At 37.0% G+C, this 17,258-nt stretch overlaps 2 protein-coding genes across 2 annotated transcripts; both read right to left on the reverse strand.

Moving 5' to 3' along the window:
* Window positions 1-9,177: 9,177 nt before the first annotated feature.
* On the reverse strand, window positions 9,178-11,897 carry LOC149732029 (uncharacterized). The gene is made up of 2 exons (XM_089883558.1): window positions 11,504-11,897; window positions 9,178-11,308 (listed from the first exon to the last, which is right to left on the reverse strand). The coding sequence occupies exons 1-2, from the start codon at window positions 11,880-11,882 to the stop codon at window positions 10,956-10,958; spliced, it is 732 nt and encodes a 243-aa protein (XP_089739684.1). The 5' UTR covers window positions 11,883-11,897; the 3' UTR covers window positions 9,178-10,955.
* A 1,548-nt stretch (window positions 11,898-13,445) lies between these two features.
* Window positions 13,446-16,118, reverse strand: LOC149732030 (uncharacterized). Its single transcript, XM_089883054.1, has 2 exons — window positions 15,495-16,118; window positions 13,446-14,033 (listed from the first exon to the last, which is right to left on the reverse strand). Exons 1-2 carry the CDS (start codon window positions 16,116-16,118, stop codon window positions 13,446-13,448), a joined length of 1,212 nt encoding a protein of 403 aa, XP_089739180.1.
* Between the last annotated feature and the right edge of the window lie 1,140 nt (window positions 16,119-17,258).

Here is a 17,258-nt window from a genome sequence, read left to right on the forward strand (position 1 = left end):
CATTTCAATCCTCCTGGGGCGAGTCACCAAGGGGATGTGTGGGAACGAATCATACACTCTATTCGGAAGATTTTTATGGCTACTATTGGCGCTCGGTCATTGAATGACGAATCACTGCTATCCTTTCTTGTCGAAGTGGAAAATATTATAGACAGTCGACCTATTACGAAATTGAGCGATGATCCAGAAGACTCCATGCCGCTAACGCCCTTAATGTTGCTGATGGGAAAAAACGATTACTCCTGTCCCTTAGGGACATTCGTCAACGCGGATGGTTATCGTAAATCTTGGAAGCTTGTGCAACACTTGGCTGAGCAATTCTGGTCACAATGGCTAAAACAGTATTTGCCATTGCTTCAAGATCGTCAAAAATGGCTCTATCCAGAACGAAACTTTTCGATTGGAGACCTCGTCCTTCTAGTGGACGAGTCAACAGAACGGTGTTATTGGCCAAAAGGCCTTATTAAAGAGACATTTCCTGACTCAAGTGGAGTGGTGCGAAGAGTATACGGGTCGACACCGCTTCATCATCGATGGTTAGAGACATACAAAAGATATGCCTTTTGGAGGCATATGAATGATTAGCTTATGTTTAGTTTAGCGTGTAAGGTCGGGGTAGCTCGTGTGTTTTGTTAATGTTTTTTTTTATTATTATTATTATTTCTTTTCCCTCTTTTGTTTTACTTGTGTACATATTTTATTTGTTGTGTTGCGTATATGTTTTGTACTGTTATTGTCGCGATGTAGTAATTGTTGTCGTAAGCCGTTGGAAAATAACTTAGATTTTATTTCGTTATTTTGGGGCCGGAATGTAAGCTCTAAAATTACTGCTCGCTGACTGTCTAGCGCCACCCTTTGGCCACCTACTCTAATGTTTTACTTCTTCCTTTTCTCTGTACTAGCGGTGCCGTTTCGTCATCAGTTGCAGCTTTGCCCTATATCGTGCGTGCAGCGAGTGCAGTATAGGGAGTCTTTATTGTAATTATGTGCAGCGTTTTAAATCGTATTGTTTATTCTAGCGCCTTTGAACATAACTGTTTTTTAATCTCTCTGTGTATGTCTATCGTCGTCGATATTGTTTGTCGTATGTCTTGTGAGATCATTGTTTATCAATACACCTGTACATATTCATCAAGCCGAGAGCATTGATCAAGTTATAAACGCTTTAATCGCTTATTGGTTACGGCTAAAACAGCAGCCGCGTAGGAGTTAAACCCTAGCTCCTACACAGTATTTGCAAGTTTCGTTATGTCCGTTGTACTTAACATATAATTGATATATCCATCAACCGATATGTAGCTTGGAATCGGATTCTCTTTCAAAACATCTTTTGCCTTAACTACAATACGTAGACCTGTATCCATCCCTCGCTTGTCTTTTCTCCTTTTGATCGCATGAACTTTATCGTAGTTTTCTTCAAGATAGCGCGTCAATCTGTCATTTTCGAGTGGTGTTGGCGTCCATCCTATTGCAACCGTTGTTTTGTCAGTCACAAATAAATGCTGTCCTGAGACGAAAATAGTGGTCCAGGTAATGCTGTCCCACTGTTATCTGTATCGTGATGTCGATGTCATTTTGTCGAAAATAAACTGAGCTGTAACCTGAACTTGTTACAGAGTCATTACTTTTCTGCTAAAGTCGGATTTCTGTTGAGCGAGGTGCGAGACGACGATATATGCAATCTGTACGCCACGCCAATGCAGGAAGGGACGAAACCGTTGTTATGACTATTTCTTACTGCTTCTTTACCACCACCCCCGTGCCAGCTTACGAGTTACAATGTATGTTACTTTGTTGGTGATTATTTTTTTGGGTTTTGTTTTTATTTATGTATGGCTGATAAATTAGACAACCCATTAGTGACCACTGGGTTGGAGCAAAGTTAGTATAGACCAAGTTAGGAAACGGCGCTCGTGTCCGCCATTACGAAGCCCAGAGGGCGTGAATCGCCTATACAAATGCATGGTCGGCATGTGTTCATTTAGTTCTTGTAAGCGATACAAAGCTAGAAAACACGTATAGCGGTTGTTTTAACGTTTAAAATATAATTTCTAATAAAAATCTTGGTATATAATAATAAATCTAGGAATTAATGTGAAAGTAAATTAATATTTTGACTGGTTTTCGGCGTACAGTTTGGTTTAACAGGGTACTTTACGTTGGCGATTAAGACTAGCAGCAATTAGCTTAGTTTACATAATAGTATATGATCATGCCTACGAATCTACAGAGCCACTCTTGACTACATTTATAATCCAACATGAGTGGACATGCAGCTGCAAACGGCTTAAGTACTAGCAGATAAGGTGTTCGCGTTTTCCGATTTCATAAAGACCCGGAACGCAGAAAAGGTAGCTTACTAATTCAAGCAGAAGACCAAAAATAGTAACTTAGTATTGTTTTCCTCAATGTCACTTCGATATTAGGCAAATTTTACAAAGATACATTAAGTTTTGTTGCCGGGTATACGTGTTAAGTTTGTGAGGCAAAAAGTAAAACCACGGCAATTTACATGCAAAACTGCAGCTAGATACACCAGTTTATGGTAATGTTATGTTTTTGTTTGTATTTTTATATTTTAAACATGTTCTTTTATGTTTTTGGTTAGTAAACTTGATATTTTATGTTTTTTACTCTTTAATCGATTGAGTGTTCAATAAAAGTTGATTATTTTTGTGAGGTTTATTATTGTGATAAGATATAACATTAGTAGGAAGCCATTTTTATGCGCAGAAGTGCTTGGTTTTTAAAAAATCGCAATATTTAAACGAAAATCAGCACCCAGCAATGATAAAATGCTATGCCGTGGGCTCCGTTATGGCGGCGACTATGACGTCATAGACGCGGAGACAATGGATAACAAAACTTGTTGTTTTACAATCCGTTTCCTAACTTGGTCTATACTAACTTTGGGTTGGAGCAATTGCCGTTAAGTGTCTTGCCCAAGGACACATACGTCCACAATGGTAGCAGTTGTTTTAGCCATAATGTTGAAATACATTTTGAGGGCCATAGATTTTGATCATGATTATAATGTGTAAGTTAGAGGAAGAGTTTCAATATTTTTTAACGTGTAAGTGACCACTACGCTTTCAAAATGAATATTCTTCACTTTTACATACTGAGCAACATTCTTTAAATAGATGGTGTAAGTCAATTAGATCTCATTTAGGGATAGAACCTGCAAAAATACAATAAAATGAAGTTCATTCTTGAGTGGTTTGTAACTTTGTACATTTTAAGATATCTTTGAATTTTGTAGTTTTTAAACACAGTGCAGCAGCAGAGGATGTATATTATAGCCCCTGACGATATACCTTACTAAATCAAAGATCCTCATGGGTGCATTAGAATTACCTCATGGGTGCATTAGAACAACCTCATGGGTGCGATTGTAAAATCCTACACCGGTGAACATTCGTAAACACATCTATAAATACCCAACTGTCTACTATATACACATAATAGGCGTGTTACGGCGGTCTTAAAAAGGGCGCGGCCCTGCACCCAAACCCCGTAATATGGCTTCTATTTAAATCGAAAAAAAGTCCATATGAAAATACACTCTGACTCTTGCTTGAAGTTTATTACACGTTGGTGGGGGACTGAACAGCAGTACTGACGAGTGACGAGTACTAAAGAGGTTTTCAAATTGTGACTACAGTAGGCCAACGGGTACGGGAAACAACAAAACAAATACACACTTATTACCTTATTCAAATAGAATCAGCGGTTAGACACATAAAGTAATAAATATTCTAATACAGCAGACACTAATACAGTATAGGCACGCACTGACATCTAACTATAAATTAAAAAATGGCCGACACAGGTAAAATGAAGAAATGCGTAACAATGACGCTAATTGTCTATGTTCTAAAAATGTCACGTGCTGGCCCGGGATTGGTCGTGACGTAAGTTGTAGGATTCTACAAGGCGTAAACTGAATAATAAATTAAACATTCATACTGTAGTAACTGCTAAAAATCCGAGCAAACACTATCTAATACGATAATTCGTCAAATACCTGATTAAAACTGTCTACAAATCGCACAAGCGCTGCAAAACCATCCGCCTCCAGTTTCGAGAGAAGCGCCGACGGTGTCCAGGCCTGTTATAGAGGGCGCCATGGGCTTAGACTTTCTTGACACAAAATAGAAGAAAGTTGATTATTAGTGATATTTTATCTGATGTTGATTTATCAGTTTAACTATAGTGCAGATAAAACACTGGTAACTATACTGCAGAGCTGCATTTTTGTAAGTTTAATACTATGTTGGTTACTATCCAGGACTCTCAGGGAAGAAATTGGAGCTGATTTTTTAATTTGTTAAAAAAAAATCAAACAGAATGAATTATTGGCATAGCAGTAATAGACATTCCACAAGTATACAGTTTGGAATAGTTATTTGTTAGATATTTAAATAAACAAATATATTCTTGTGTAGATAATTGCCAAGAAGACAAGAGATCTGAGTCTATATGAGGAATTTTAACGTGTTTTGCTCAGACTTAGAAGAGGCTGGAATCATCTTTCCGATATATTTTACATCAATTTCATGTTTTAGCAGGATTAGTGTTTTGTATGTTGAGCTGAAGTTTCTAGTTACATGACGTGAAAGAAAGAAAAAAAAACCTTCAGAAGCTCTCAAGCAATTTCCCAATACCAGTAAAATAATAGATTGCACAGAGTTATTTGTTCGAAAACTCAGTTTACTATCTTCTCAAGGAAAAACTTAAAGGAGATAGTTGTTAGATCTGTTTTGGGAAAACGTTCTACCAGGAGGTGATCCATTTTAGCAGACAGAGGCTCCCTTTTTAGAGATGAGCTTGTACTAAAAGGTGCTACATTAAACGGTCCACCTTTTTCGAAAGGTACACAGCTTAGTATGCCAGCTGTTACTAAAACCAGCCGAATAGCAAGAGCCAGAATTAATGTGGAATAGGCCATTGGCCGCCAAAATACTTTCAAAACTTGTAGGCATTTTTTTCACTAATTTATTTGAATATTTTGATAAAATTGCTGTAGTTTGTGCAATTTGATTGCTCCTCTCGTTAAGTAATAGAAACAACAGATTCTGGATAAAACATATATTTTTACAAATTGTCATTTATTTGAAAATTAGATTGAGCTTTAAAGCATGATGTGAATTACGGAAATAAATAAAGGATTTGAAAACTCACAAAATTCTCAATTAAGGAATCAAACAATTTTTTTTTTAACTACTGTGATTTCTTTGGTTGTATATACCAATCTAGACAGTGCAATATTTCTGACTGCTACAGAAGCCGGACTCCGGCTACTTTCGGCCAAACCGGAGCGAAGCCGGAGTCGGGTTTAAATATCATTTTTTAAGGTCATTTATACATACGCATAAATGCGTGGTAAACTTAGCCAAATTTCAATTTTTTTAGCAGGAACGGAGTCGAATTCGATCTTTTAAATTCATTCGGAGCTGGAGCGGAGTCGGAGTCAAAAGTTTCCGAGCCTGAGTCCAAAATGTCTGACTCCGGACACCTTTAGTATAAGCGCTGTCTCGACAAATCTGCTTACTTGATCTATTGGTCGAATGGTTATGGTGCCGCTTGGGTAGCCAAATGTTCGACTTCGTCTGCCGTAACCATTATTTTCGATTTATTTTCTTTTTTAAGAGATATAGGGAGACTAATATTATATACACATTTTATTTATAGTTACACGCTAACGTAAACAAAACCAAAAGTTACAGATTACTGTGTTACCAACGAGTTCCCGATGCATGGCAGTTAACTTGACTCGCAAGTGTTGCTACTTACTCATTTTGCTACTTAATTACTCATTAATTGGACGATTTTATACACTTTGGTTTATAAGACTAAGCTTAGTTAGAATTAATGTATCGAAAACAACCGATTAATCAATGTTAGTACGAATTAGCGCCTTAGACAAGAAGAAATGTAATCATTAATTACTCGCTAATTAGGCGTTCAAATGCACAATATGGTTTATAAAAACTATGCTTAGTTTAAAATACTTTATAGAGTACAATCATTTAATTAAAGTGTAATGTGCATTTTAAATTTGGCGCATTTGATCAAACAGTAAAGTAATCGTTAATTAATCGCTCATTACGCGGTTTCAATTCTGAAAATTTATTCTAAAAATTATAAATATATATTCCGATTTAATTTCAATCAAGAGATTAAAGAATAAATGTTAGAAATAAGAATTGAGATAAGTGCAGGAAATGTCGTCTAAGAAACAACAACAAGAACAACTGTTCGACGAAAAAGGATTTATATGACACTAACGTGCTTAACAACAACAAGAGATCATAAATCTAATGAATGAGCACGGCTAAAACTAATTAGCATAATAACAATTAACAACGGTCTGTGGAATGTTCTTTGCTTACTACCAAATAGAAGGAGAAAACTAAACGAAAAGGTGTCTCATCTTCCCCACCCTACCATATTATTTAACGTAACCCTTTTACTACAACGGTCGACTGGGCTCGATCAAAAAAATCAGAAGTAACCAACAAAACGGGTTCTAGTAATTGGTGACTGTGGAGCAGAATGGTAACTGTGGAGCAGAATTGTAGACGGAATGCATTTATACATGTAGTATAATTTTTAACTAATGAAACTTATGGTGTATGTCGTATGAGGATTGAGTAATTGGTAAAGTATATGTGTAAATACCATTTGTACAACACCTGTACGATGTATTTACTTAAACTTACACTAAAAAAACAGTGGTTAGCATTGTCGTCGCTTAAAAACGTTTGTTTTCGTGAATTTTGACAGACCGTAATCACGCAGTAAAATTAGGTAATGTTAGAAGTTAATGTTAATCATATGATGTTTAATTAAAAATAATGTTTAATTAAAAATAATGTTCAATTAAAAATAATGTTTAATTAAAAATAATGTTCAATTAAAAATAATGTTTAATTAAAAATAATGTTTTAATTAAAAATAATGTTTTAATTAAAAATAATGTTTTAATAGACCACTTGCCACAAAAACATCGATAGGTGGCGACCGAGAGTATGTCTTCCAAGCTAAGTCCATAGCAACGTATCTTTTTGCATTGGTTTAGCAAAGTTATGCGACGTTTTTGTTGAAACTGTGCTTGTGCGGTCGCTATTTTTTAATAATACTTCCACGTATAGTAGGGGTAGATATTGTTAAAGATATGTTGTATCAGATTCGTTGTTAAATTTAGTTTTTATCACTCATTGGCGTAATTTTATGTCTGTGCAGATACGCAGTAAAGATTTAAATTGCAATATACGACATTGCTAGTGAGGTAGTTGTAATAGTGACAGTAAATATGGTCCTGCCAGTAATAATCCCTTTGAAATGAAATGATTTGGGGGATTTGCAAACTCAAAACACAACTGGCAAAAAAATGTTTACAGAACACAGTGACTTAGAAAATATCTAGAAGTTTTTCAGCAAGTAGTAATCATGTTGCTTCTTCTGTTGCTAATTCAAAGGACAGTCTGGTGAAACTTTGTGTGGCGGCAAGTTTATTACCTACGGATCCGGACTGTTCTCAATTTAGCAATAAATAAAATGACCTTTTACTTGTAAATACAAACCATCAAAACTTGCAGCAAGGTACATTGGATGTATTCATGATGATGGTCAATGGATGTTACACTCATCTAGTAACTATTACCCTCAAACACAAGGACAAATGGGTATTACAGGAATATTGCACTGTTCATTGGTGGTATATACCCAACCAAAGAAATCACAGTGGTTGAAGTACCATTTGATAAAAACTTTTTTAATTCAATTATTGAGAATTTGGTGAGTTTTCAAATCCTTTATTTATTTTCGTATTTCACATCATGCTTCAAAACTCAATAGAATGTTCAAATAAATGACAATTTATATAAATGTATGTTTAATTGATATCCAGAATCTGTTGTAAGATAAAATGTTTAGATCACTCAACGAGAGAAGCATTCAAATTGCTCAAACAACAGCAAATCACAACAATTTTTTCAAAATATTATGATCAATTAGTGGAAGAATGTTACTAAAAATTTTGAAAGTAATTTAGCGACCAATGACCTGTTCCACATAAATTCTAGCTTTTGCTATTCGACTTGTTTTAGTAACAGCTGGCATTTTAAGCTGTGTACCTTTGAAAAAAGGTGGAGTGTTTAATGTAGCACCTTACAGTGCGAGCTCATCTCTAATAAAGAAGCCTCTGTCTGCCATTATGGATCATCTCCTGGCAGAATGTTTTCCCAAAACAGATCTAACAACTATTTTCTTGTCTGAAACATTTCCTGACCACAGATTTGAAATGAAACAAAATGAACCTCTTGGTGTTATTGCTACTCAAATTTTGTGTGTGTTATGATGCTTATAATGGCTTCAAGTTTTTCTTTGACAAGATGGTAAACCAGGGTTTTTGAACAAAAAACTCTGTGCAATCTATTATTGTTCTGGTATTGGAAAATAACTTAAAAGCTGCTGGAAGTTTTTCTCTTCTTTCACACCATTTAACTAGAAACGTCAGCTCAAATTATATAAAACACTAATCCTGCTAAAATATGATCCTGCTTGCAACTGATAAAGATATGTAAAACATATCGGACAGATAATGCACATTCCAGCCTCTTCGAAGTCTGAGCAAACACTTAAAAAATTCCTCATATAGACATATCTCTTGTCTTTTTGGCAATTATCTACACAAGAATATATCTGTTTATTTAAATGTCTAACTAAAAATTAATCCAAACTGTATACCTGTGGAAATGTCTATTACTGCTATGCCAATAATTCATTATGCTTGCTTTTTAACAAATTGAAAAATCAGCTCCAATTTCTTTACTGAGCGTCCTAAAAAGTAACCAACATAATATTAAAATTGAAAAAATTCAACCCTGCACTATAGTTACCAGTATAGTAAACTGATGAATTAACATCAGATAAAATATCACTAATAATAAACTTTCTTCTGTTTTTTTTGTCAATAAAGTCTGAGTCTGTGTATGGAATTGCAGCCTGCAGGTGCTGAAGTGCGATGTTGGTCTGTGTCTGGCTTATAATAAACTAAAATATTAAAGTTTAGCTTAATAATGAAATCAGTTATAACACACACAATGGCAGCATAACTTTTCTGTTTGTAAATCTATACTGCGTATATCTGCACAGACATAGCTACGCAAATGAGTGATAAAAACTAAATTTAACAACGAATCTGATACAACATATCTTTAACAATATCTACCCCTACTATACGTGGAAGTATTATTAAAAAATAGCGACCGCACAAGCACAGTTTCAACAAAAACGTCGCATAACTTTGCTAAACCAATGCAAAAAGATACGTTGCTATGGACTTAGCTTGGAAGACATACTCTCGGTCGCCACCTATCGATTTTTTTGTGGCAAGTGGTCTATTGCGATAAATGATAATAAGGTATAAGAGTAGTGCTTTTGATGCGTCCCAACTTAAATGGAAATAGTTTAAAATAGGCGTGAATTGTTATAAGGATTCCTTATCTTACCAACACGAGTCCTCCCAACTTTCCAGGTCCAGACAGCATAACCGCTGTCTCGACAAATCTGGTTACTCGATCTACTGACCTAACGGTTATGGCGTCGGTTATACTATAGCCTAATGTACCGGAATCGATCCTCGTCTGTCGTAGCAACTATTTTGGATTTTTTTATAAGAGATATAGGGTCTAATACTATATACACTTTTTATTATTTATATTTGCAAACTAAAGTAAACAAAGGCAAAGATTACTGTGTTACCAACGGGTTCTCGATGCATTGCAGTTTATTTGACTCGCAAGCGTTATAATCATAAATTAATCATTAACTGGACGATTTTGTGCACTATGTGTAGAATCCGTACGGGTCTGTAGGCACTGACTGTGACCTACTAGCTTGGATCGAACCGGTTATGCGTAATCAGCAATTTAGTCTGTCTCACCACTCCGAGACAGTGTATTTACAGTTCAGAAGGTACAGAGCGGCAAAGGTACGTATTCGGGTAAACCAAATCCAATTGCAACCAAATTACCAATTCACCAAGGCAACTAGTAGAACTAAGCTAATGAACTAATAACTAATCGACCAAACAACTAAACAACTACATTTCTGAGGTTAAAAACCCCGGTCACGATCACGGATTTCACCTTATTCAAATAGAATACAGTATTAGCGTTAGTACAGTTTCAAGTGATATAAAATAGACTGTCACTACTAATAATGGAACATAGGTACAAGTACAACGCTAAATCACTGCGATTAAACTGGATTAATAATACTTAAGAAATGCTGTACTGCACAGAGCTAAAAATAGCTACATTGAACTTAGCGTTGCGGTTAACAAAGGAAATGGAGATAATGGCAGTTCCGTAACGCATGGTGATTTTGGAAGGATACATAGATATCGCATAACACAATGGAGGGGAATTAATAACCGTAACATACCGGCCCCAATGACTGAAGTGGGTAACGAGGTCATTTAAACAAAGGTTATTAAATCACAACACTAGAGGCAGCACAATTTGAAGAAATACAATGAATCTAAACCATAGTACGTGAAGATGTGAGCTACACAGCAAAGCTGACTGCAGTATACAGGCGTAAGCACTAATAACACATTTCACAGGTAATACTATACGCAAGAAAGGCTACTGTACTTGAGGCTCCGTATTGTTTCTATGGCAAACACAATTTGGCAGTAAAGGTAGTATCAAAACTATAAAAAGCTAACACAGTTGAGGTACTCTAGTAGTACAGAATGCACCGTTGTCCATTACAGAAATGTTTCACTTGGAAATTACAAATACTGGTATAAAAATGGCAAGTACGTACAATAGGCACACACTAAATGGAGGATCATGCAAGAAAGGAAGGAAGCTGGGTGTTCCTTTATGAGGCCTACACACTGAAAATTCTCAAAGGAATAAGAAGGGCTTTAGAATGGGCTATGGGTGTGCTTCTAGTAAGCACAGTTTACGAATGTCTCGATCCATCACTGCAGTTGCAGTTCGTACACGCACTCGTCGTACCGTCCCATCTCGATCAGGATAACATCGCACGATTATTCCTTTCGGCCATTGTCCACGTTTGACATTCTCGTCCTTAATGAGGACGACGTCATTGACAGCAAAGCTGTCGGTTCTCTGCAACCACTTTTGTCGAAGTTGCAGCAGTGGCAGATACTCCTTGAGCCAGCGATCCCAGAATTGATCAGTGAGCAGTTGAGTAAGTCGCCATGACTTTCGATAGACATCTGCCTTCACGAACTCATCTGGAGAAAAGGTGCCACTCACTGAACCTGTAAGCAGCATACTTGGGGTTAATGACTGTAAGTCTTTAGGGTCATCACTCACAGGCGTGAGCGGTCGGTCATTTAATATACGTTCAACTTCTGTCATTAAGGTAAGCAAACCTAAGTCGTTTAGCATCTTGTCCCCGACAAGCAAGCGTATGATCTTCCGAACGGACCGTATCATACGTTCCCACACACCACCTTGGTGGCTTGCAGCAGGGGGGTTGAAGTGCCATTCCACCTCTGGTTGCATCGCTTTGTGAATCTGACTCTTGTTCCACCGTAAGATTCCCTCACGGAGTTCACGCTCTGCACCGATGAAGTTGGTGCCGTTGTCACTGAAGATCTGTTTTGGGTTTCCGATCCTGCGATTAATAAAACGTCGATAAGCATCAATAAATTCGCTCGTATCTAATGATTGCGCCACTTCAATGTGTATAGCCCTGGTGGCTAAACACGTGAATACACAAGCATAACGCTTAACTTGGCTCCGCCCCAGTTTTACCAATATGGGGCCCATGTAGTCCACTCTAAACGGAGGGTTTCTTGCTGTCACTCTAGGAAGGGGTAGAGGTGCCATCCAAGGGCGTAGCCAGCCTAAAATTTTGGTGGGGGCCAAATGTTTTACGGTTGTATTTGGGGTTTGAAAAACCTCCTAATTACAACACAAAAACACGGAAAGGCGTACTGTGAATGGCATTTATTTTTCACAATTACGCCGCATGAAAACACAACGATCTACAACTACATTTGAAACTCCATTCGTTTCCTATCACCAGCCATTTTTGTCACGAAATTTGAGATTTGTTTTTCTTAGCTAGCAGGTAGACTGTTTATTACGAAATAGTATGTATTCACACGTGAGTTCATCCATCATAATAGCGATTGTTTGACCCAAAGTTAGTATAGACCAAGTTAGGAAACGGCGCTCGTGTCCGCCATTACGGAGCCCACAGAGCGTGAATCGCCTATACAAATGCATGGTCGGCGTGTGTTTATTTGGTTCTTGTAAGCAATACATAGCTAGAAAACACGTATAGCGGTTGTTTTAACATTTAAAATATAATTTCTAATATAAATCTTGTTATATAATATTAAATCTAGGAATTAATGTGAAGTAAATTAATATTTTGACTGGTTTTCGGCGTACAGTGTGGTTTAACAGGGTACTTTACGTTGGCGATTAAGACTAGCAGCAATCTGCTTAGTTTATATAATAGTATATGACCATACCTACGAATCTACAAAGCCATTCTTTACTACATTTTTTAATCCAACATGAGCGGACATGCAGCTCCAAACTGCTTAGATACTAGCAGATAAGGTGTTCGCGTTTTCCGATTTCATAAAGACCCGTAACGTACTAATTCAAGCAGAGGACCAAAAATAGTTACTCAGTATTGTTTTCCTCAATGTCACTTTGATATTAGGCAAATTTTACACAGATACCTAAAGTTTCGTTGCCGGGTAGCCTATACGTGTTAAGTTTGTGAGCAAAAAAGTAAAATCACGGCAATTTACATGCAAAACTGCAGCTAGATACACCAGTTTATGGTAATGTTATGCGTTTTTGTTTGTATTTTTATATTTTAAACATGTTCTTTTATGTTTTTGGTTAGTAAACTTGATATTTCTGTTTTTTTTACTCTTTAATCGATTGAGTGTTCAATAAAAGTTGATTATTTTTGTGAGGTTTATTATTGTGATAAGATATAACATTAGTAGAAAGCCATTTTTACGCGCAGAAGTGCTTGGTTTTTAAAAAATCGCAAAATTTAAACGAAAAACAGCACCCAGCAATGATAAAATGCTATGCTGTGGGCTCCGTAATGGTGGCGACTATGACGTCATAGACGCAAGACAATGGATAACAAGACTCGTTGTTTTACAATCCGTTTCCTAACTTGGTCTATACTAACTTTGGTTTGACCTGGCAACTAATTACGACATAATAGAATTTCACACGGCGATTATTTGCGTCATAATAGGGATTGGCACCTCATCATTTAGCATGTGTAAGAAATTTAAAAACAGGCTTAAATGTTTTCTTTTTTTTCTTTTTCTTTTAATTTGAAAAAAGATCCGGAACCGGATCGAGATCCCCCATTTGAACATCACGGTTTAGCACGTGTAACACTTTATTTTATTTTTTCACCAATAACATTACTGTAAAACTCAAAATTTGGGGGGGGCCATGGCCCCTCAGGCCCCCCCTTGGCGACGCCCATGGTGCCATCATCTGTTTCCCAAACTTTGCGTTCCAAAAACGACACTTCCTGCAGTCCTGTAAAACACGTCGAACTGAGGCTTGGCCCCTCAGTATCCAAAATTTCTCTCGCGTCGCTGAGAGAACATGTAGTGTTCCACTATGACCATGCTTCTCATGGTACATTGCAATTATAAGATCCGTAACATGGTGTTTTGCGGGTAAAATCATCTGGTGCTTCGCATCCCTACAGAGAGCCGATCGCTGTAGTCTTCCACCGACGTACATAGTTCCATCCACGACAAACGGACACAGCTTCTGAAGGGCTTGTATGGCAGGTATCTTCCGCAATTGTTTTCTAGTAGAAGTTCCAGATTCAAGGTCGGAGTTACTTTGGAGTACTCTTAGCTCCGCTGAAAACACATCTCGTTGCACTATCCTCACGATTGACGTTAGAGCAACATCCAATTCTTTACAGGTCAGATTTCCACACTCCCTGAACCCAGATGTCTTGAGTACACGATCCTTGGACGATTTTCACAGTAAGTACTTCTTAAATCGTATCAACCCATGGCCTACTCAATACACGGCCTAGGAATACACCGAAACTGCTCAGAAAATAAGAGGCCTATTGACGCGAACAATGCCCATTATAATACATTATTACGTCACGGTTTTATGAATGGATTTTGCTGTCTGGCTGTAGTTTTTGCATCAAATAACAGTTTATTTACCATTCCCGGTTAAATTACCTTATTTTTCGGGTTATTTTATCAACATCTTATATTTTTTATAAATGTTTAAGCATGACTGAACAGATAGGAGTTACTTTTAACCACGTGCGGCATACAAGTAAGTTTTACCGACAGTTTAGTTTGGTTCAGTCGCTGAGTGAAAATAGTATTTGGCTTAAAATAGAAGTTTTTTAAGCCAGCCTATGCATATCTAGCAAAACAACACCGCAGTAACAACAAGTAAGTTAATTGATATGTCCGTTGTGGACTTTTAAAACCGGTCCTTAAACAATATAGGAAATTGGATAAACACAAGCATTAGCCTTTTGTCTCAATGTGCTTATGCCTTGATCTGTTCTGCTGCTCATAACCCATTTTCTACTCGAGGTTTTTTTTGTTAAAGCAGGACAGAGGCTCTTCCTCGAGGTCAAAAAATGGGTTATACAGCACATCATAAATTAAGACTGTATAATACAAACAAACTCACGATAGCCTCCCTTCGTACTTAAGTGTTGTGTCTAACTTTAGTTTAGACCTTTGTCGCTGTTTAAATTTGACTAGTCTTCCTTCCTGAATATCTTCTTGCCATAACATGATCATAACATGACATGATCATAACATGCACAGATGGTACCCTTATCCAAATATTTTTATCCAACTACGGAACACCTATTGACCATGTTTAAATAGCTTGCTTAATAATTCTGCTGGCTTAGAATTTAATCTAAATAAAATTATAAAGGTGTGCTAAATTATAAAACTTGCCAAATGCCTGTCTACTAAATTAAATATAATCAAAACGTAGGTTTTCTGTGTTGGTAAACTGAATCTGATTGCTCGTCTCTCTTTATGCTTAATAAACTGATATTTATATACTAATAAACCTTTTGCGCTGCTTTATATGTCTGGTAAGATTTTAACTAAACAGGAAAATATCCCTGCGACACGTTCTGTGATAAACTGTAAGTTAAAACAACCTAGAACTGGTATTGAACCTACCAACAACTGCAAACTGCATTCAAAATGAAGGAAATCCATTCATAAAACCGTGACGTAACAATGTATTATAATGGGCATTATTCGCGTCAATAGGCCTCTTATTTTCTGAGCAGTTTCGGTGTATTCCTAGGCCGTGTATTGAGTAGGCCGTGATCAACCATGCAGTAGCTCGTTGCAGCTTAATGAGCGATGAATAGCGTTGACATAGTCGCTGTAGGCCAGACTCCCGCCCCACCATGGCATGAACTTTTACCTTCTTCAGTTCTGGGTGATCCTCAGGCAGCGGTGGCAGTATTATTGGTCTGGTCGGCCAGCTATCTTCTTCTTGCACGAGAAATGGAGGTCCTTTAAACCACAGGTCAGCCTTATTGACCTGATCGGGCATCAATCCTCTTGATGCAATGTCGGCAGGGTTTCGCTTGGTGTCCACGTGCCTCCACTGGCTTGGCTTCGAGTTATTGTGAATCAGTTCCAAACGATTAGCCACAAACGTCTGGAACCTCGATGATGTGTTGAGAATATACTGGAGCACCGTTGTAGAATCGGTCCAGTACACCACTTCTTGTATATCGTACTCTAGTTCGTCTTTGATGGGGTTGCATAGCTTAACAGCAGTAACAGCTGCAGTGAGTTCCAGCCTCGGTACACTAACTGGTTTGATGGGCGCCACTCTAGATTTCCCCATCACAAATGAACAGTGCACACCGTTGCTTGCATTCTTCATCCTCAGGTAGCCGACGGCTCCATAACCAATTTTGCTTGCATCACAGAAAACATGGAGTTGAGTCTGTCGTACCTGGCCACCCAGGTGCTTAAAACTTCTCGGGATAGTGATCTCCTCCAGTCCATGCAGGGATTGTGACCAGTTCTCCCACATCGTCCTATGTTCATCGGTAACAACCTCGTGCCATACGTACCTTTGCCGCTGTGTACCTTCTGAACTGTAAATACACTGTATATACACAACTCGGAGTGGTGAGACAGACTAAATTGCTGATTACGCATAACCGGTTCGATCCAAGCTAGTAGGTCACAGTCAGTGCCTACAGACCCGTACGGATTCTACACATAGACTAAGCTTAGTTGGAAAAACTTATGAGAAACTTATGAGACTAAGCTTAGTTGGAATTAATGTTTTGAATACACTCGATTAATCAACGGTAAAGTACATTTTAAGTACAAATTAGCTCCTTAAACAGATAGAGAAGCAATCGTTAATTACTCATTAATTAAGCGATCATATGCAATATGGTTTATAAAACTATACTTAGTTTAAAATACTTTATATAGTACAATCATTTAATTAAAGTTTTAGGTATATTTTGAATTTAGCGGTTTTGATCAAACAGTAAAGTAATTGGTAATTAATCGCTAATTATGCGGTTTTAATTCTAAAAATTCTAAATGTATAATATGATATGATTCCAATCAAAAGATTAAAGAACAAATGCCAGAATTAAGATATGTGCGGAAAAAAACAAAAATTAACAACAAGAACAACTGTTCGACGAAAAAGGATCTATATGACCACTAACGTGCTCAATAATACGAAATGATACTGTACGCTTTAAAAGTTAAATTTAAACATTTTTTTAATGCCATACTGCTACAGTTTTGAAAATGTTTAGATCACAGAAAAATAAAAAAGAGTAGAACGGGCAACTGCCCAACACCGTGGTACTATTTTTTTCTATACAAGTGACCGCCAACCCCGTCCCATTTCGCATGGTCTCCATTGTAAAAAATAGGTGCACAGTGATTTTAGGAGGTTTTGGCTGTTTATTTTAAAAACCACACCAACTATTTAGGTTTATTAGGCCAGTTTAGTTTTTGGTAGGTTTATCACCTGTTTAGGAAATAAAATTATTTAATAAATTGAATTAAAAACGTTCAACAAACAGTTTGTTAGTAATATATATATTTGAAAACAGTTGTTTTACTTTATAAATTTAACTTAAGTCAAAAACGAAGAAAAACTACATAAATCGTCCTGGATTCCATTGACTACTATAGTAAA

The sequence above is a fragment of the Ciona robusta genome, chromosome 8, assembly GCF_009617815.1.
Source record: "Ciona robusta chromosome 8, ASM961781v2".
Taxonomy (NCBI): domain Eukaryota; kingdom Metazoa; phylum Chordata; class Ascidiacea; order Phlebobranchia; family Cionidae; genus Ciona; species Ciona robusta.

Excerpts from the sequence above, each read along its gene's own strand:
- LOC149732029 (XM_089883558.1), bottom strand. The coding sequence starts at position 11,882 with ATGGCACCTCTACCCCTTCCTAGAGTGACAGCAAGAAACCCTCCGTTT. Across the intron at positions 11,309-11,503 it reads CCCTGCTGCAAGCCACCAAG|GTTCAGTGAGTGGCACCTTT; the intron begins GTGGTGTGTGGG and ends TGCTGCTTACAG.
- LOC149732030 (XM_089883054.1), bottom strand. The coding sequence starts at position 16,118 with ATGTGGGAGAACTGGTCACAATCCCTGCATGGACTGGAGGAGATCACT. Across the intron at positions 14,034-15,494 it reads ATCACCCAGAACTGAAGAAG|GATCGTGTACTCAAGACATC; the intron begins GTAAAAGTTCAT and ends AAATCGTCCAAG.